This window comes from Silurus meridionalis, chromosome 12 (genome assembly GCF_014805685.1).
Source record: "Silurus meridionalis isolate SWU-2019-XX chromosome 12, ASM1480568v1, whole genome shotgun sequence".
NCBI lineage: Eukaryota > Metazoa > Chordata > Actinopteri > Siluriformes > Siluridae > Silurus > Silurus meridionalis.
Window position 1 is genome coordinate 6434382 of NC_060895.1, and position 21632 is coordinate 6456013.

At 39.6% G+C, this 21632-nt stretch overlaps 1 protein-coding gene across 2 annotated transcripts in view; it reads right to left on the bottom strand.

The window, feature by feature from the left end:
- Positions 1 to 21276, bottom strand: part of hip1 (huntingtin interacting protein 1) — a 45783-nt gene extending 24507 nt beyond the window's left edge. The window contains exons 1-3 of one of the 2 annotated variants that reach the window (XM_046862690.1): positions 20910 to 21276; positions 1038 to 1101; positions 611 to 753 (exon numbers count right to left, since the gene is read on the bottom strand). In XM_046862690.1, coding sequence (XP_046718646.1) covers positions 611 to 753; positions 1038 to 1101; positions 20910 to 21029 — 327 coding nt within the window. In that variant the 5' untranslated portion in view covers positions 21030 to 21276. Of the gene's footprint in view, positions 1 to 610; positions 754 to 1037; positions 1102 to 10732; positions 11168 to 20909 lie in introns of those variants that run through there. The other variant, XM_046862691.1, reaches the window with a different exon arrangement.
- Positions 21277 to 21632: the final 356 nt, after the last annotated feature.

A 21632-nucleotide genomic window follows, 5' to 3' on the forward strand; every position in this document is an offset into this window, starting at 1 on the left:
TTGACTTGTATTTGCATGAAAACAAATCGTTGACTAGCTCATTGGATAATTGCATTAATAGGTGGGTTACATATGTTCCTTAGGTTTTTGTACTCATGAGCAGTGAACCTTATAGGCATTCGATGCCACCCAGATGACGATGGGTTCCGTTTTGAACCTGGTTTCTTGTAAGGTTTCCTCCTCGTACCGTCTCAAGGAGTTTTCTGTTGCCACGGTCACCACTGGCTCGCTCATTAGGGATTAGATTTAAAAAGAACAAATTTTTACGCAATAAACCTATACATTCTTTTATACTACGCTAGAACAGCTTTATCTCTGTCAAGCTGCTTTGAGGCAACATGCATTGGTAAAAGTGCTGTACAAATAAAAATGAATCGAAGACTGTTGATGTCATAAAATATCAGGGCAGAGGCCGGCAGGGTCTAGGTAGCCTTTTGAGGTGGGGCTTTTCTGTAACAGAAAGGCTTTTGTGTAGAGCTGCCTAATAAAAGCATGCCGTTGGATTTTGCATTGGGGACAGATCGTGTTCTGTGGAGGACAAACAAAAAAACAAAACAAAAAACGCATGACTATGAATGAATAAATACCCACGAAAGTGCCACTGACTCACATTTGGGTGGCCGTCTCGGAGAAGCTTGTGGAAGACGTGGCAAAATTTCCAGCAGAGCACGGCGTTGCTGGAGATCGGCAGGCGGTTGACGGCTGCCCAAAACGTTTGAGCGCCCTTTTCATGATGGGTGCCCAGGATGCAAGGTGGAAATCAGTTAAGAACAACAAAAAGATGACCATGTTCTAACCTTACTGTGGTCGCATAAGCCTCTGCAGGACCAACTTCTAATCCTGACTAACATAAGAAGACATAAATGTTCTATTTTATACAAAATGTACAGTTTAATGCTTCCCAAGTATTAACTTAGCTTTGACATTCGCATTGCTTGAATACTAACTAGCAAAGTTGGCCTTCGAGTGAGAAACGGCATCACGGCTCGGAGTTGTTTCAGTTCGATCGCTGGATGGAAGTACAAACAAAAGGATATTTCTGGCATGCTTTTCTTTCACAGCAACCTCCTGCGTGTTAATCGCCTTGTTGATGCTCACAGCCTGTGCGGAAAAAACAGAAACAGACAGCTTTTCACACTAATGAATGGACAAAATACTGAAATGCCAGTAGTCAACACAGAGTATTCCTGTTGCTGCAATGCAGAAATGAAACAAATGAAACAAAGATCATATACAAATGAATTGTGCAAATGTATAGTTCATTGATAGTGGTGTCTAAAACACTTTTGGGGGAAAAAAAAAAAAAAGTTTTACATCTTAGTAATACAATACATTTTTTTTTTGTCTGAGCCTAAGTGAAGAGGTGGGGCTTAGGGCTCGGGGGGTGGAAGGTCTGACGTGAAACAAAGTAAAGAGAGACATCTACATCAGCCATCTGTTACCCACACATATGCTGGTGTAATCTCATCTCTCTCCTTCTGGCGCTAAACATCAGCTCGGGCTGCTGCCATGATTTGATCACTTTCTCTTTCTTATAGCATACCCACTGCTAGATCACACTTTAATCCTAAGAAAAACATTTTCATTTCACACTGACCGTGGCATTCATGAAAAACATTCACTTCCGTTGTATGGTGTTATTTTTGGATATGAAACTCTAACCACAGTGATGGTGTCGTCACCTCCCTTTACACTACAGCCTATGATTCACCAAGGCGATGAACGCACATTGTTACATGTGAAATACATTCGAAATACAGAACTACAGTGAGGCGAGCATTCTTATGAAGGATGACGCTGGTAAATGTGTTGAGAGCATTTTAAACAGTTTTTAGAGCTTTACTATTGATTAAAGCACTTTTTTTGTATAGAAATAAAAACTGGCTCACAAATGTTTAATTTATTAACTTCCTTACATCTTTTCTTGGAGCCCAAGAGAGAAATGAAATGGAGGAGGAGGACTGATGGATGAGGATGCTGAGGATTTTTCACTAAGCTACAAGGCTCAGTGGCTCGAGAGGAATCAGAAGAGACTCTGCTCTGTTTTCTGGTCCTGTGCCTCAGCTCACACTGCCAGACTCCTCCGCTGAAGGTGACAAGACCAGGCTTTGTTTGGGCAAGATGGATTTGAGGGATAAGTGTCTCATTAAGTCACAGCTGGGCTCTGGGAATTGGGGAGAAAAGAGGATGGGAGGGATGAAGAAGAAGGTTGTTGGCTCGTGCTCTTGTTCAAACAGCTCCTGCACATTCAAATGGGTGCGCCTGTACTTCCAAGGCCGCTGCCATTGACTGATTTAAGAAGCTTAAACAGAGAATGTATTTTTTAAAGAAATGACTTTAATTTAACGTCATTGGCAGGATGCTTTTGATGTTTTATGGGGCATTCATTGAAAGCATTATGACATTTTCGGGCATAGAATTGCTTCCGAGGCTCAGAGGAGGTCATTAAGGAAGGTGGTAGCAATGACAAGTAAACCGTTAGGGATAAAGTTACAGAGTATAGACAGTATATATAAAGAAAGAAAAGTGAATAGGGCTAAGACATAATTTATCTTACACTGACACTATTGTGTTCCTAAATGTTTAAAAAATAGATAACTTTTGTCTTTAATTCCCCAAACAATGACATTTTTTTAATCATCAAAAAAAATGTTTGACACACACACACACACACACACACACACACACACACACACACACACACACACACACACACACTATTGGCAAAAGTATTGGGTCATCTGGTCACAAGTATGGTATATGATTTTTGAACTGTGAAAGTGTTAAATGTCTGTGCGAGTATGCTGCAAATGTACTTTCCCCACAGGGATAAATAAATAATAAACTAAACTGACCTCTACAGCTTCTTTGATTCACACTGGCTTTTAAAAACAGAGCCTATTTATGGTCCAATCAGACCATAACCTAAACAAAGTCATTTGCGAGGGGTGGAGGCGGCTCAAAACAAAAATGGCCTACGAAGGACGATCAAGTCTCTGCGTTACCAGCAAAATATGCTCGTAGTTATTTGATGAGGGGAAAAATTATCTCTTGAAATCTATTTTCAAAAAAATCGTTTGGTATCCGGTTGTTGGTATGGAGGAAGAATTTCTGCTTATACACGTGGCTGCCTAAATGGTGTCTGTTGAGGAAGATTAATTTGGAAGGGAAAACAATCAGCCATGGGTGGGATAATGAGTGGAATATATTTAGAGTCTTCCACAACATCGTCCCTTTATATTTTTACATAAACACATTTCAGTTCATCAGTAATCAGTGCTGTTTACTGTTCTAATGCTACTGCTAGCGAAGGTCGCGGCACGCTATGCTATGGCTAGCGCTAACGCACTTCCCCACCACCCGATTAGGTCCTTAAAAGCTCTGATGCTGGCCGAAGCTTAAGCAAAGCATCTGCGAGCGATCTACCGACATCTGTGCTTAGAAACTTATGCACACTAGGAATCAAATCAGTGACGACAAACGCCACGCACACATGGCTACGAAGCACATCTGTCCTCGGATGACACGTGTGTCTGAAAAGCAGAGCGAAAGTAAATGTGTCCGTTCACTTTTTAATACCCACATAATCTCCACAGCACTCTGACCCACAAACTGATCTGGTTGGATAAAACTACAAGCCAACAGAAACAGACTAGTAGCGTAGTAGCATTGAGCAGGTTTGCATGAGCTCCACAATCAATATAGAGGGAATAGCACTCGAACGAAATACAATACAGAAATTGTATTAATCCAGTGATCAAATTTAATATCCAGCCGCCTTTAAGACAAACCCGAGGGAGCAGAACGTCAGCGTAAAAACACCTAGTGGATTAGGATGGGTCCAGTGTCACGATCCTTACTCCTCTTTACTACATAACGGCTCTATTAAACACTACATTACAAAATAATTCAGTGTCTGAGTTACATGCTTTATTATAGTGACGTGAATAATAAATGGAGACTAGCACAGGTTCCTGATGCACATATCTGTTTTGAGTATTGGATTTACGATGCATGCGCACCGAACGTGACTACGCTTTCGTCAATTTTATTCAAATGAATTGAGTTTTCAGTTGAGAAGAAAAAAACACAACAGATTTTTAGAAAACAACAAAGTTGAGACGGAGTCATCTTTAAAACCAGATCCATTCACCGCTATAAGTTTAAGACCCACACATATTACCACTCTATATCACAAGCATATGTTGCTGGATATGTGATGATCACAGATGTTGAGCTCAGTAGCTCCTACTTTTATACCAAAGACTGTAGAGAGAACATTTACTTATAATCTTATACTCCAGTACTCATGTCAGTTCTCACTCTCCAGTGTTCTGTACTGTTGAAAGATTTATGTTCAAACACTTGATGTCACCTAAATGAGGATGGGTTCCCCTTTTGAGTTTGGTTCCTCTCAAGGTTTCTTCCTCATAACATCTGAAGGGAGTTTTTCCTTGCCACAGTCACCACGGCTGCTCATCAGGGACAAATTCACACCATTTACCTTGACTGTTGATTTGTGTAAAGCTGCTTTGAGACAATGTCTGTTGTGAAAAGCGCTATACAAATAAACTTAACTTGACCCTGATAATGCTTTTAGATGCCATTTGCAGCTCCTGCATTTACACAGTCAGTCAAAATTATAGCCAGTGGAGTAAAGAAAAGATGGTCAGGAATATTTAATATTTGGTTTATAACGCCAAATTATCTAGCAAGTAAAGCTATCTGAACCAATATCCTCAAGTCTACAATGTCTACAGGGGATGGTTCCACATCAACCACCTAAAGATCCATGATGTTACTGAGTAACTCAAGAACTTTGAGGATGAATTTGGACAGAAATTAATATCAACAGTCTGCTACAGTGGCTCAGGACCACCGGTCCAATGGTTTTGGATTTAAACACCTATTACTGCACACCTCAACAATGATGGAACTGTAATGAATGGACCAAGATGAGGACAGGTTCTCTTGTGAGTCTGGTTCCTCTCGAGGTTTCTAATTCATGCCAGCTCAGGGATTTTTTCCTTCCCATAGTCGCCACTGGCTCAATCATTTGGGATAAACTTAAAATGATAAACAAACAAACATTCATGTATACAACTTTATAACGCTACTTTGAGACAATGTCCATTGGTAAAAGTGCTCTACAAATGAAATTGAATTGAATCGGTCGATCGAGTTTGTTGGTTGAAAGCTACCGAGGAGGTATTTTTAACCGTTAGCGTATGGTATAGCGCGTGCCAGGCATAGCATTCCAACGCTATCATACTGTACATCTCAAGCGCAGATCTCACAGGTTGTCCACAAAAGAACACAATCACGTGAGCAGCATGCTATCTATATTTGTTAACTATATAAGATGTGCAGATCAAAACCTCAGCTGTTCAATTGCTTTGCATGCATGATTAAGAGAATGTTGTCATCACACACTTCCACATGTATCATGATGACATCATTACAGCCCTACTCAGAACCTACACGCTTATGTGCCAGTATAAACAGTTTGTGCGCTTTGTAGATAACTATAAAATATTCTGAGTGCAAGGTGTGATCAGTGGTTTTCCTCATCTGGTTACAGGTCATGTATCTTCGTTATTTTGCTGGGTCTCCCCGGACATCTTGTATTTCCTGTAGAAAGATGTCATTCTTTAGTCGAATCAAAATCAACCATAATAAGAGCTGGAATATTTTAACCTGCCTGATCAGCACTTTTACTTTTATCATGTCTAAGGTTTTAAATGTGTATATATCAATCGGTTGATTTCCTGGGTCATTTTAGGGGTCTGGCGTAACAGCTTCAGTGAGATTAATACATCAAATTGGTTGGTGTCGGAAAAGCGTAATGGCTAAGCGCCAATTTTCAGCTTTATATCTCGGTACACCCATTTCCTGTCGGCTAAAAAATGCCGGCCTCTACCCATGTTTCCTTCAATGAGCCAACCGAAACAATCTCCTCTTCAGCCACCGCTTTCATTCCTGCTCAAACCCAGACATGGTGTAGATAATGAGTAATGAGTGAGGTAGCTGTCTGAGACTTTGGGGCTTGTGTATGATGTAAAATTGAAGCAAAAAAAAGGGAAGCTAAAAATAGTCCTACACTTCCTGAAACTCCCACCCATTTAGAAACGTCAAAGCTGGAAACCAGTTTCGGCTAATACAAAACTCACCACAATTAAATAATAACACTCACTCCGTCTAAATACACACACACACGCTTTATTGAGCTGCAGGGTAGGACTGCCAGTGAGCCATTAGCCTTTTTGGATAGTTTATTTTAGACATTACTTTCTCAAGCTACTGCTCCACCTTGTTTTTAAAAAAAGGTCATTTTCCTGAAAGGCAGCTGCTGTGTTCCTGAGCTCCTCTGGGCTCTTTAAATAAATGGGCTTTTTACAATTTGTATCTCTGATGCTCAGTCAACGCGACGTAATGTTCGATGCAGAAGCACAAGCCTGAAAATTCATATCAGGTCTACTCAGATGTTCTCATCTGCATGGCACAGCTGAAATCCAGAACTGAGCGCTAGACTCCGATGACGTGGGAGCTTCTGTAGCAACCATTGAACGCTGAGGAAATGTGGATGGCGTTTACATGTTGGTTTGAACAAACAGACATCTAAAGACTTGTCGGCAGACTTGTGCACAGGTTATATGGCCTCGGGGAGAAAGTCAAAAGGACCAGAACAGGATAATGGTACCGTAATGGAATAATAAACCACGTGGGGCAGTTTTACGAGCTTGCTAAGCAGAAGACTCTCTCAGTACACAGGAGTGCTGCAATATCCTTCAGACCAGCTCCATGTTCGGGATGACTAGATGAGTTTCGAAAAAAGAAAGTACACTTTTAGCGAGATCTACCCAAGAAATCGGCATCCTATATTTGGGGCCATTCATACGTTTCTGCAAACCGAACTGATTCGTTGGAACGCGACAGGTTTATCAAAATGTAAGGTCCTGTTGCGGCAATAAATAGCACACGTTGCATTCAGTCTTTTGTGGTACCGAGGTTGAACAGCTAATATCGAGTCAAACTCCTTATGCCTAGGCACTCCATTGTGCCTTATTAGTCAAAGAATGATTGTAGATGAATAAAAAATATATCATATATGTGCAGAAGAGCACTTCTAAATGATTGAGAACCAAGAAATGACACCTTCCACTGACTGGCTGTATGTTATAATAAAATTTGCAAAAGGTGTACCTGCTCTGAACCTTCAGAATCAGGTAGCAAATGTCTACAATATTAGTGTCTAGATGTTTATAATCGTTTTACTACACATTATTACCGTGATGGTACTCTTAAAGCAATAAACCAGACATGAGCAAGTCTCCATGAGGTGGTTCTTTGGCCCCTAGTTCTCACAGTAAATGTTTACAACATAATACAATACAAGCTCCCATTAGACATCCTGCAGGATTGTTGATTTCATTATTCATGTGGTGTTTTGCATAGGAAATTTCTGAGTGGTAGAATTATTTTTTTGTCAGAGGAAGCCTCTGCCTGCAAAATCAGACATGTCTATTCAGACCACACTAAAACCATTAGACCACCACAGAGGTAACCCACCCCCGAGTGTTTTCTCAGGAAACTTGACTAAGAAAAGAAATGAAAAGTCCTCAAATCCACCCAGACCAAAATAAAACCACAAAGTAAAAACGATGAATTATGTCCTTATGTAAATAATCCTAATCCCTTCCGAATAGAGCTCAAAATCGGTCCGATAGGGATCTTCCACCTGTCAGTGCATGCTTTCATACCACTTGGAAACAATGCATGACAGGAATACCTTTAAAAGCCAGACAGTATATAGATGGTGGGCAGACAGCAAACACATGATATGACCTATCAGGCTTTACTGCTGTATTGTCAGTAAACAGCCAAAACGATTCATTCTTTTATTTAAAGTAACTGTTCCCTCCTGGTCAGAATACAGTGGATCGGAAATCTTCTCCTCACCGTAAATCACGCAATCTTTGATTTGGCTAATCCACCACCAGGTTTGTTCCTGTGCTTGGAGGAAACCGAAGCATCTTAGCCAAAATAGTGCACTTTTCAAAGCGATCGGCAGTGAAAGATCACACAGAATGAGAATGAGGAACTAGTTCTCCGTGTGTCACCGAGCATCAAAAGTTCACAGCAAGATTTCTCCACACACTTTGAATATCGGCAAATTTCTCCCACGTGACTGCTTGAAGCGCTTGTACAGCATGTATACTTGTAATACATGTCCTGACATGGATGGACAGACACAAGAAATCTGCCTTTATAACGGAGAAAAATAAATAAAGATATTTAGTGTATGTACCGGTGAAAAACCCCACCGTTTGGTATTATACAAACAGAAAAATAAAACTGACCCAAAATTACAAATAAGAAATTGTTCGGTATGAAATTTTTCAGGGCCTTTGAGAATTTTACTTTATAAAACATACCAAGGTGAGTGTTTTTATTCCCCCCCCTATACAGTAGACTGTAAGAGCTTTACCTGGTTTAAGAGAATGGAGAAATCCCGAAAGTTCAGCTATGCAAAAAGGTGCCAATGATCATAAAGTAATAAAAATTCAAAGTGATATATATATATATATATATATATATATATATATATATAGCTGTTAAAAAGTGTTTTTATTTGCATATTTTTACACTTAAATGATTCTGATCATCAAGTTAATTTTAATATTACCCAACAATAACCCGAGTAAATACAAATTGCAATTTTTTTTAATTATGATATAATTTATTACGGGAAAAAAGCTTACATAAGTGAAGTGTATGACAAAGTGATGGACAAAATGAAGCGTGCCAAAAGACCTCAAAAAGCAACACATCATTCTGCGATCTACAGAAATTCAACAACAGATGAGAAAAAGTATCTGCCATGTATCAGTTTGAAAAGGGTTACTAAGCCATTTCTAAAGCTTTGGGACTCTGGCAATCACGGCGAGAGCCATTATCCACACACAGAACACTTGGCATGGAGAAGCTGATGCTGGATCTGTGATGATCACAAATGTTGAGTTTATAAAACTAGGAGCTACTAACCATATAGACTGTATTAGACTGTAGAAAGAATTTACTTATTACTTATAATCTTATACTCCAGTGCTCATGTTAGTTCTCACCCTCCAGTGTTCTGTATTGTTGAAAGATTTATGATTAAACTCTTGATGTCACAAATGAGGATGGGTTCCCCTTTTGAGTCTGGTTCCTCTCAAGGTTTCTTCCTCATTACATCTAAGGGAGTTTTTCCTTGCCACAGGCTGCTCATCAGGGATAAATGCACACCATTCACCTTAACTGTTGATTTCTGTAAAGCTGCTTTGAGACAATGTCTGTTGTGAAAAGCGCTATAGAAATAAACTTGACTTGACTTGGAACAGTTGCGAACCTTCCCATGAGCGGCCAGCCTACAAAAATTACTCTTAAAGAACAACCACAACTCATCTAGGAAAACCCAGAAACATCATCTAAAAAACTTAGTGTTCATTATTCAACAACAATATTTTAAAACAATGGCATCCATGAAAGAGTTCCCAGGCGACTGCCACTGCTCACAAAATAAATTATGCAAAGACTCCTCTCACATTTTCCAAAAAAAAACCCAAATCTTGAATATCCCCAAAATTTTGGGGCAAACTTCTTTGAATATGTGAGCTCTGTAACTTTCCATAGCTCTGGAACAGCATTCCACAAAGAACATCATAAAACATGGTGGTGGTAGTGTGATGCTCTGGGTCTGCTTTGCAACTTTCAGGACCTGAAAGACTTGCTACAACTGATGGAGCCATAAATTCTGCTCTCTACCAGAAAATCCTGAAGGCGATTCATTACTTCACGACCTCGACCACGAGCATGACAATGATCCAAAACCCACCAGCAAGTCCACCTCTGAATATCAAAATAAAATGAAGGTTTTGCAGTGGCCTAGTCAAAGTCTGGACTTAAATCCGAATGAGATGCTGTGGTATGAACTTAAACAGGCCGTTAATGGTTGTTAATGTTAATGTTTGAAACCCCTCCAAGGTGTCTGAATTAAAGCAATTCTGGGCCGAAAGGTCGTTGCCGGTTATCGCAAAGGCTTGATTGCACTTGTTGCTGCCAAGGGTGGCACAGGCAGTTATTATTTTTAGGGGGCAGTTACTTTTTCCACATAGGGTAATGTATTTTGGGGCATTTTCAGACAGACAGACAGACAGACAGACAGACAGATAAAGAACACTTTCAAACCGGACACAAGCAGTGTTGTGTGAAAGCGGATAAAGGAAACCAGTTAGGAAGTTTCATTAGTAGGCTGCTCAGTCATCCAGCGACGAGACCTCTTTACTAAAAAAACACACCCGCTCGGTATTAGAGCTAAACTATAAACACCATCACAACACAAACACACACACACACGACCCATATATCATTTATATCTCCGGCCCACGTTCTCCCGCTGGCTACGTCTCTATGAAGAATCGTTCATGGAGCGAAGATGAGAAATGCCGAGCCAGAAAGCGCGCACGCGCACGCACGCACGCGCACACGCAGACACGCGCACACGGCTACAATATAGCAATCCGGCCGCCGTAAAAAAAAAAAAACAAACAAATGTTGACACAAAACATCACACCAAAGAGAACGACCCCCCCCAATCGACCCCCGAAAACCCCAAATCCATCCCCAATACTCCGGCTTCCCGAGAAACACGAAGCGGCGCTGGAGAAGAAGGAACGAGGCGAAGGCTTACCATTTTACTAAGATCCATAGCTGAAAAGAGGCGTTGTTGAAGCACATTCGAGGATAAATGTAAGGAGGGAAGAGGGAGAAAGAGGGGGAGAGGGGTGGGCGGGAGGGGAAATGAGAGAGGGAAAAAAAAAGAGGAGAGAATGGACGCTAGTGGAGGGGCTCCGTTAACTCAACATGTGTCCCCGGTGATCGGTATCTCGTGTCTTCTCCTGTCCTCTGATGTCCCGTCCTCTTCTCACTCACACCGGTCCAATGAAGCATCCAGAATAAAATAAACATGTACTCTACATGCAGGCAAAAACATGCCAAATCCTCTAAAAACCCTACATGATAAAAGCACCAGTATCCAGACTGTGTATCTACAGCGTTCTCACTATGATCCACTTCACCCACACGCACAATAAACGCCCCCCAGGTTCTTTACACTGCTTCGACAAAGCGTTACACTACACCCTGAACGTCCTCAACTTTTATAACCTCATAAACCCGCGGCAAGTTTTAGTGAACGCTGCCCTCGTGTGGCTGCCATCTGCTACACCAGGGTAAAAGGATCTCATTAGTTTTAGCCTTAAGCAGATCCCCTGCTCCCTGGACCTACAGGTGCATAAACAAAACGCACAACAAAAGGTTATGAAGACACACAATATAATGGGAACACCGGGTTGGAACGCACACGGATTGGCAGAGCTGTTGGCACATGAAGGCACACACACAAACACACACTCGCTTCTACATGCAATTTGAGTAGGAAATCCAGCCGCTGATGAGTTGTAGGAGGAAACCAGAGAACGAAGAGGAAACCCACACGGACACAAGGGGGTGGGGTTTAGGGGTTCACATGCAGAGGAATTTCACACCGACAGCATCCAAGAGTTTTGGGAGCAACCTCTCTGAGCTGCGAGACAGAACTGATGCTGAAGGCTTTCAACTTACAGAACTGTTTTGTTACTATAAAAAAGGGCTCTGGTCGAACAGAAACAGTATCACAATATTTAAAGGACACTGCTTTCAAAATTGATGATAAAAAACCTGAAAGAAGTCAATTCTGTTTGCAAAAAAAAAAAACAGCCTTCGCAAAACAAGGCATGCTATTCAAGGCTCGGTCACGTCACTCACTGGTACAGTGCACGGCCAGCTAAGGCGTTCCTTCCCCCTCTCACCCCAGGAGCTGATCCATCCATCAGAACCAAGTGTGTTGTGTCAGTTTCTACTACCGTTCTAATAAAAGCTCCAATCTGATTGGTCGGACAGGGTTTGGTTGTTTATACTACAGCGGTAGTAAATGATGGTACTAAAACTGCAATTCACGGGTCTATGATAATGTGCTCATTCTGATTAGTTCTCATTTCTGTTGTCATTTCATCTGTCTAATAATATTTTTATTTCAATTCATTTTAAGACTATAGCTGTTATAATGTAAGCGATAACAGGAACATTTTCATAGGACGTTATATATCTTAGAAAATTAAATATGAACTTTTTCTTCTTTAATTTGACGGCAAATGCAAAAAAAAAGTTGGGAAAAAATGTCAAATGTCAACAGAATAAAATGCAAAATGTTCAAAGTGGGGAAATGTACCATTTAAAGGGGGGGAAAAATCCAAGGTAATTATAAAAAGCATTGATTTTGCAAAGCATCCCAACTTTTTTGGATGGTTATAAATACAATTTATAATAGCTGGCAGATAGCTGTGGTATGAGAGCAGTCAAACACTTTACAATACAGAAGGTACTGCAAACTGTCGACTTCAACGTGGTACCAGATCACATGACACTACCCTGTGGTCTTCCACCATGTTTCATTCCTTCATGTTTCTGTGGCTCGGTATTTACGCTAGTGCTGCAACAACTAATCGATAAAATCGAGAAATGAAATTCATTGTTGCGAATGGCGTTATCGATGAGTTGGGCTGCTCAAGTTACAGGTTAAAGTGGCAGCAAGATAACAGCTGCTTGCGAAATAGCGGAAATTACAGGCCAACCGGCAGCAGGAAAAAGTAGATGAAGGCGAAACGTCAGTACGGTGCGCAAAAACTGTATAATCCACATCATGGGAAAATGGTACAGTTTAAAGAAGTGCTATTGTGTCTTTTTGTTTGATAACCTCAGGACAGTCACGCTGGATCTGCTCGGTCGTGATTCGCGGGAATCGCGTGGATTGCGTGAACCAACACCAAATCTAAAAGCAGCAGTAAACGAGTACATTTTTAGTCACTGTTGTGGTTTTCATCGAATGATTATGCATTTGTGCATCAATGCGTATCTTTTCCTTTCCTTTCATCAGGTCTGTTAGCTTGCTGTGTTTCTCCATTCTATTCTCTTTATAGCATTTGCCTACTACAACAATTAACATACCCGTTTTCAAACGTGATTTACTGCGGCTTCACTACGTTCAAATGCTTGTTTTCAATATTTGCATATTTAATTTATGCATATATCATTTCATTATTATACAAAATTTTATTGATATATTCTAGATGCTTATATCTTTACAACTGAAACAAACAAAATCTTAATTATTTTTTTTTTATTGTGAAAATGTATTTATTTGATTGATATATTTATTAAAGCATGGTCATCAACTTGCCATCTGCAATTAGCATTAAAAACAATACAAATGTTGATCTACGCAAATTGATTCATCTTCGATACTCAAAGGCTGCTGTTATTGTTTTTTAAATCCCCATAAACTCCTCAACAAGCAGCCATTATAAGCTTTATAAAATATCAAAATTATAGATCGTTAAACTCAATATGTGGCTTTTGCTTTTTTTTTTTATGTAAACTTTTATACATAAATACCCTGAAATAAGGTTTTATATAGTTATAATTACGCAAAACATTTTATTTGTAAATATGTTTTAAAAATAAGATTAATCGATTATCAATAAAATCGTTAGTTTTAGACATAATTAAATTTATACATACGCATATTTAGCCTGTTCTTAAATTGAGCTTGTCGGCACAGCATTATTTAGTATACAGTATTGCATGGACAATACAAATGGAAAGATGATAACCCACCCCAAACTTACCGGGACAGAAGTCACCATAAAAACATCATCAAAAAACATTAGGTCACTGTATATTATATATATATATATATATATATATATATATATATATATATATATGCTTCGAACTCTGTGTTACCCTCAGACCATAATTACTGATCCACCACCAAGAAAACAGAGAAAAAGTCGACCGAGAAAACAGCGAGGGGTCAAGGAGAAGATTCAGGCCAAAGAACATGCTTTTAGAAATTAAATTTGTATTTATATACATCATACATTTGTATTTATAAACAGTGCATTCAGACGGTCCCTCCGCAGTGGGCACGTAGAGTAGGGACAAGAAAACCACATCGCGATACTGTGTGAGATTTAATAAATAAATACACGAGTGAGAATAATTATGAGTTTCATTAAACAAATATTTTTCCAGAACTAACTCCAGGCAGCCACGGCACTTTATTTTTGCCAATATTCTTGTGCAATTTCAGCAAACAAAAAGGTACATTTTTCTTAAAAGAAAAACAAATTACTTGTTCGTTTCAAGAGACCCTTCTTATTTTCTCTCATTTAGTATTGCTCTTTAATACAGAAAAATAACTTCTTATCCAAGTACCTGATTAATCGATGGAATAATCGTTAGAATACTCGATTACTAAAATGACAGATAGCAGGCAGCCCTAATATATTATATAGTCTAATATACACACATTATATAGAGAGAGAGTTGAGAATCAGGTCTAGGGCCAAGTGGGACCCAACAAAAGTGTCTCATGGAAAAAGAAGATCTGAAATGTGAAAACCAAAATGAAACTCATAGCAGCACATTTTTGTTGTGCCCCTGTCCAGCACATGCTAAAGTTTTTCCTGCTTTAAAACAAATAAACAAAAGTATTGTTGCCAAAAAGGAGCCGGGAAACACTAAAACGTGCAGGACAGAGAGTGTTCTAGGACCATTGGTTGGGAACCTGTGAGAATGTATGTCTGGCTTCAAGATACATCAGAAAGAGGAACGACAGAGTTAGAATTCAAGATGACCTCAAACTAATTCCAGGAATGACAAAGCTGAGCTCAGTCCAGAAGAGAGATTTGAGTCTGCTAGATCCTCAAACTCCCAGGCTCTTGGTATGTGGCCCAAGCATGAGAGGAAGAAGGAGATTTCTCATATATCATATTTAACAATTTACATTTGAGAGTGTAATTTATTACAAGAACTGCCTGAGCAGCTGTGTGTACTGGCACGGGACTTCTCCACTCATCTTATTCAAAACAAATGGACACGATTATACTTTCAAATAAATGCTTTCTGGAAGATATTTCAAATTCAGTGTTTTTATATGCACACTGCTCATTATTCAGGTGTGTCTGCTGCAATGAGGTAATTACATTTTGTCTGATGAAAGCCATCATGCACACATGAGGGTCATTATTTCAACAGAGAGTGTATGCAAAAGGTGCCTGATATGGGGTGTGGTGATACGATGAGCAGATCTTTTAATCCACTGCATGCGTAGTGAGGCCACAGGTCAGGGCCTGCATGTTTTGCTGTCTCAGGACTTTGTGTGCAATCTTTCTCCTAGTCTCTCTCACGATCATTGATACAGCGCACGGGAAAATAACTGAAGCAGCACAAAAAATTGCAGCAAGGCACAGAAAAGTCAGGGAACAATGGAGAGCAAAATACCCAACATAGCGGAAGAGTGTGTTTGGGGTGATAAGAATGGCTGAATAGGTAATGGGGTGTGGTGATGGGGGCTATGACACACTCTTTCAACTGGAATTAAAATAAGAATATAAAAATCAGAGAGAGAGATAAAGAGGCATAACACAAGGGAGTTTTTGCACTATGGGAGCAAATGCACATTGCTAAATTAAACACTGCTAAATTAGGAAAAAAGGCCAAGGAGCATGACAGGAAGTGATGCATGTACTGGGTGTAAAAATAGATCATGCGTCATTATTAGCCTGTCTTTCTTTTCCACGGCTTTCTTTCTTTCTTTTCTTTGCATGTATAAAAAGGTTTGGCAGTGTGCATCAATGTACCAAGATTTTGGGGTTGACCAATGTTGAAGCTACGAACGCGGTATAAATGCAGCGAAGAAGCACCACAGCAGTGATTGATGTGGCCAAAAAGTTTTCTATGTCACCTTTGCAGATATTCAAATGTATAATTAGGTTGTGAGTTTTAGAGGCAGTCACATTTGGACACAAAAGGAATAAAAAAAGGAAATATGGAACTTGACCCAATTGAAGAAAAAAAAAAAACAATCATGAGTAGATGATAGAAAATGTGTTTGCACTTTAATCTGTATTTTGTTAGAACTGTGGCACCATAATAACCGTACTCTTTGTACTGACAACCGTTTAACCTTAAAATAGAGAGGAAAAAAAGCTCTAGAGGCCAGGACTTTTAACAGGGACAGGACAGGAACGTGGGAACATAGCCTCTGAGGATAAGCTAAAATAACAAGGCCATACTGAGATATACGCACACTTAAGCATTGAAATAGAACGGCCTAAATTAACCTGGCTGTCGTCTATGATGAAATAAGGCACAGCAAGATTTCTCATCAGTTTATAATCGACTAGTCAGATTCTGCTATGAGAAGGTTCGGCACTACGCAAGCCGATCAATTTGCGAACCGTTTTTGCTTGAAACCACAACAGTTAAATATAGCCATATTGCATCCTTGAAGAATTCATGAGCTGAGAAGTTCGGCTGGATGGCTGCCATGTCTTCAGACTGAAGCCACAACAGAGAGCTCATGCCTGGACCTCAAGGCCGAGTGTACTCATGTCATTACAGAGCTTTTTGGCAACACTTTCTCATTTGAATGAAATTACAACACAGTATCTCAGTAGAGCACACACACAGACACACAGACAGAACAAAACATTAACAGTGGGCCTCACTGATTTATGAAATGGACATATACTCTCATTTCAGCAACTATTTTAGTATATCTTCTAAAGGGACAATAGTGTAAAGATGAAACTTGAATATATTTTACAATAGTCAGTGTGCAGCTTGTACAGAAGTACAGATTTACTCTCCTCTGAAAATAACTCAACGTACAGCCATTATTGTCTAAATAGCTGATGACAGCTGTATGTGGCTTAACCATGCAAAGCCACATGTCCTATTCACCATGTTCAAGTTTTTGCTTGACAGGACCATAGAAATATTTGTATCTTGTATAAAAGCAGTCAAAATTTGGTGCTTTGAGTTCAAATCTCTCATACTGACCTCTGGATTTTAAACATGGCACATCAATGCAAAGACTCTCTGAGGATATGAGAATTGGAATTGTTGTTCTCCACAAAGATGCCCAGGCTATAAAGAAGATCAGTAACACCCTGAAACTGAGTTAGAGTACAGTGACCAGGTCATCCAAGACGGGTTTCACTCGGAACACACCTAGCAAGGGTCGGTCAGAGAATTTGAGTCCTCATGCTGTGCGTCAGGTGCAGAAGCTGCTTCAAAAAGCAGACGCATGAGTGCTGCAGCATTGCTTTAGAGGATGCAGAAGCAGAAGGTTTACTTCTGTGCTCAGACCGTACGCCAGACACTGCAGCAAGTCGGTTTGTATTCCCGTCATCCCAGAAGGAAGAATCTTCTGAAGCTGGATCACAAGAAAGGGCACAAACAATTTGCTGAAGACAACCATTTCCAAAGAGCATAAATTACTGGAACCATGGCTGTGGTCTGATGAGATTAAGATAAACTTGTTTGGTTCAGATGGTGTCCATGGAGCACCTAGAAAAGTGTGTCTTGCTTTCAGGCAAGCATGGTGGTGGTAGCATCATGATCTGGGGCTGCATGAGTGCTGCTGGTACTGAGGAGCTGCGCTTCATTGAGGGAAACATGTATTCCAATACGTTCTGTGACATTCTGAAGCAGAACATGATGCCCTCATTTCAGAAACTGGGCTGAATGGCAGTTTCCAACATGATAACGAACCCAAACACACCACCAAGATGACAAATGCCCTGCTGAGGAAGCTGAAGGTTGAAGGTGATGGAGTAGCCAAGCATGTCTCCAGACCTGAACCCTATTAAGCAGCTGTGGGGCATCCTTGAGAGGATGGTGGAGAAGCACCATGTATCTAACATCCAGCAGCTCTGTGATGTCATTATGGGGGAGTGGAAGAGGATCCCAGCAGCAACCTGTGCAACTCTGATGAATTCCATACCCAGGAGGATTAAAGCAGTTCTGGATAACAGTGGTGCTCTCACACAATATTGACACTTTGGACATTTTACTTTGAGTGTACTCACTTTTTTTGCCAGTTATTTAGACAATAATAGTAGTATGTCAAGTTATTTTTAGAGGACATTAAATCTGTTCTGCTATACAAGCTGCGTTCAGAACAGTAAATATTTTGAAAAGTGCATAGTTTAAGCTGTTTTTTTTTATTATTATTACTACATTTTCAGAAATTAACAGATCCAGACTGATTCATAGGCGCTCACTGCGTACATTTTATACTATAGGTATTAATTAAAGAATACAAAAAGTGACCTGAGCAAACACAAAAGCATTAATTAAAGTTATTTTTTGTCTTGACCAGATAAATTATGGTGTATAAATGGAAGATGATCTGTTTGTATATAGCCAAAGATTTGCAAACTTTGTATAAACATTGATAATTATGGCCAGGAGTTTGCTCATGACTGTGTTCCTACTGAAATAAATAGATCAACTACCTGAAGGAATGATTTGCTGTGGTGTTTTGAATAATCTGATTCACTAATTACATACTGAACCTATAAAAATATATTCACTAGTACCAGTAGATAATAAATATCTGATGTGCTTTTGGCAGCCAGTTAGAAAGCAGTAAAAAGAGGAGAGACCAACTTTAGATAACTGGATAGATGTTACAAAGATTTATATGATGGAAAAGATTACTTTTTTTTTTGTTCATTTACAGAAGGATGAATTTCAAGAAAAATAGAAGAAATGGGTTGAATATGTATCAGTAAAACGATCTGATTTTGTTGCTCTAAACAGATGATTGTTGTATAGATAAATATATTTATATAATATTTGCTTGTGTAATATATATTATGTATATTCACATATACAAATATATATCACACAAACATACATATATGTTTGTCTATATGTACTCTATTTAATATTATATATATACTGTATATATATTTATTACACACACGAGGTTTTATATATATATATATATATATATATATATATATATATATATATATATATATATATATATATATATATATATATATATATATATATATATATAATTCAATACAATTGAATTATGAAACACGTTCCCACCCTTTTAATACTTTGCAACCAATCTTGAGCATAATATATACTTAAAACACATTAGGCAATTGCATGTCATTATATCCAATAATATATGATTGTACTCAAATAAATGTTTGAAATGAAATATTAAGTAAAAATATATATAATGCATTCACAAAGCATGACGAAGCACAAGTCTGTGAGATTGCAATAGATGGTGTTGGACATGCACACTTCTCATAGTGTGACCCAGTGACCGCAACTGTAAATGTAGCACATGAGACCAGAGACATTAATCCATTCCTCTGTCCTACTTACACACCGCCTGAGTAAATATGTTTAAATGTGTTTGTACGTTTGAGCTGGTTCTGTCTAGATATAGAGATATATATATTACACACATCCAGAACTGTAGGCAGTGATACAGTACAAATGACCACATATTCAGCAGTCAGGATTCTTGTATGAAATTAGTTTCACAGGGCAAAGGAGAAAAAGAACACATATATACATACACAATGGTATGTAGAAACACAGAAGTGAAAACCAGGAACAGTGCTGCAGTGCTTAAATCCTACCACAAGCCCCCACCAGTAAAACTATGCAATGCAGCATGCCTTATGAAAAGTGTGACCTACTTTCCAGCTGTCTCTGTATAGGGAGGGGGAGTGTAGGACCCTCAGAGAGGCAGGAAGCACAATGAGAAAGCATATTTTCGACCCCACGCTTCGGAATGCACTATGAGGTTCGGTTATCGTGATACCATAGCCGCAATTCCCAACAAAGTAACGCCCATTGAATATTTCGGATGGGAACGACTCCCCTTCCTGCCAAAAAGAAGACACCGCTTGGTGATTGTGTGGAGAACTTCCTCGCCATCGCTTCCTGCCCATTCCTTACAACAAGCCATTGATCTGAGGCAAATTTGTTCTCAATTTCAGGCAAATCAGAGCTGCAAAATCACCACTATAGTCTAATCTTTAGTCACACGTCAGTCTGACAAGTGTATCTCAACCATATCAATACTGGGAAACGTGGCATGGATACTACACCATGCTGTAAAACCACCACCCAGCTGCAGATTTCGATAAGCCAAGATGTTTAAAGGCCAAGGTGATTGACTGTAGAAGCCAATAAATATCTACAGAAACATTTACGAAACTAGTGTGCCCTTAAACATGGAAGATTCATAGACATTGGTAGACACACAGAGCAGTTTAACAAGACGATACACATAAATTAACTTTCTGTACAGATATATATTTTTTTTTATACCTCGTTTTTTTTCCTTTTCATTTCTGTTACCACACCAACACTGACAACCAGTGTTAAAAGTATTTGGTTCATTGCATGACATTTGACCAGATTTTAACATTCAGCAGTACATCAAAACTAAATCAGATTGTATTAGTGAATAATGAGAAATACTACAATCTGGACTCCACAGGCTTGAGTCTGAGCACCACCCTGCAGTCCCAATACTTATTATACATGAGATAAAGACAGTTATTATAAAGCATGATGAAGGGCAATTATGGGCTTCAGTTGGCCTTTAAGATTATGTAGTTATATGGTGATGGAGTTTGTGGTGACGTTAGACAATGCCCGGAAACAGCCAGGACGCACGCGCGCGCACACACACGCGCTCGTGCGCGCGCGCGGAGCAATCACAGCCGCCTAGTTGTGCAAGACTTTGCCTGGAAAGAAACAATGTTTGTTTACCGATTTCCGGTGTGCAAAGAAAAGTTGGGAACATCCTGCATTCAAAGGCACCATAGATCAAGCAGCACTTCCTGTCCCGATCCATAAAAAGCTTCATGAATGCTGGCTGGTTTGCGCCAAATCAGGGTTCGACAACATGGTGTGTGTGTGTGTGTTACCTGGCTGCGCTCGAAGTTCTCCTTCTCCATATCCATGCTGTTTGCTCCACCAGCTCGGCGGCTCAGCACTTTGGGCAGCGGGTTCGGGACTTGCTGCATGGAGCTCTTCATCCGATCCATTTCCAAAAGGAAGAAGAAAAAAATAGCCCAAACCCACCCAAAATAGCGATAAATAACTGGGAATTCAAATCAAAACAGCCCAAAAACCCAGCACAAAGTTTTCACCACAGTTCATTATTCTCAGTGTTTACAGCTGAAGACCCCACCGCAGTGAAAACCCTGATCTCGAAATAAACAAGTAGTGAAATCGGAGTGAACCCACTCATGCGCGCGCACACACAGAGCGCAGGAATGAACGGATTAAACGCCAACGAATGAGCAAATGAAGCACCGTTGGAGTGCCTCTAACCTCCATCCATGATTGGATGAAATGTGTTTTCCACGCCCATTGACTGTCATTTTTGGCATCTGATTGGTCAGAGGGTGATCTGTTATCCTTACTTTTTTTTTTTTAAAAACACAAGATTTGGGATTGAATTAAAAACCGTGAAAAGTCTTAATCTGTTGGAAATCTGGGTAGGAGCTTTAGATTAAATTCAGGCTACAAGCCTAGACTTCAAACTTTTACTGCTTTTTCAAAAAGCAGATTTATGCTAATCAAATTCACTGCATAATCAGAAAGCAGAGGGGGGTGTTATTCTGGCTGTGCAGTTCTATCATAGT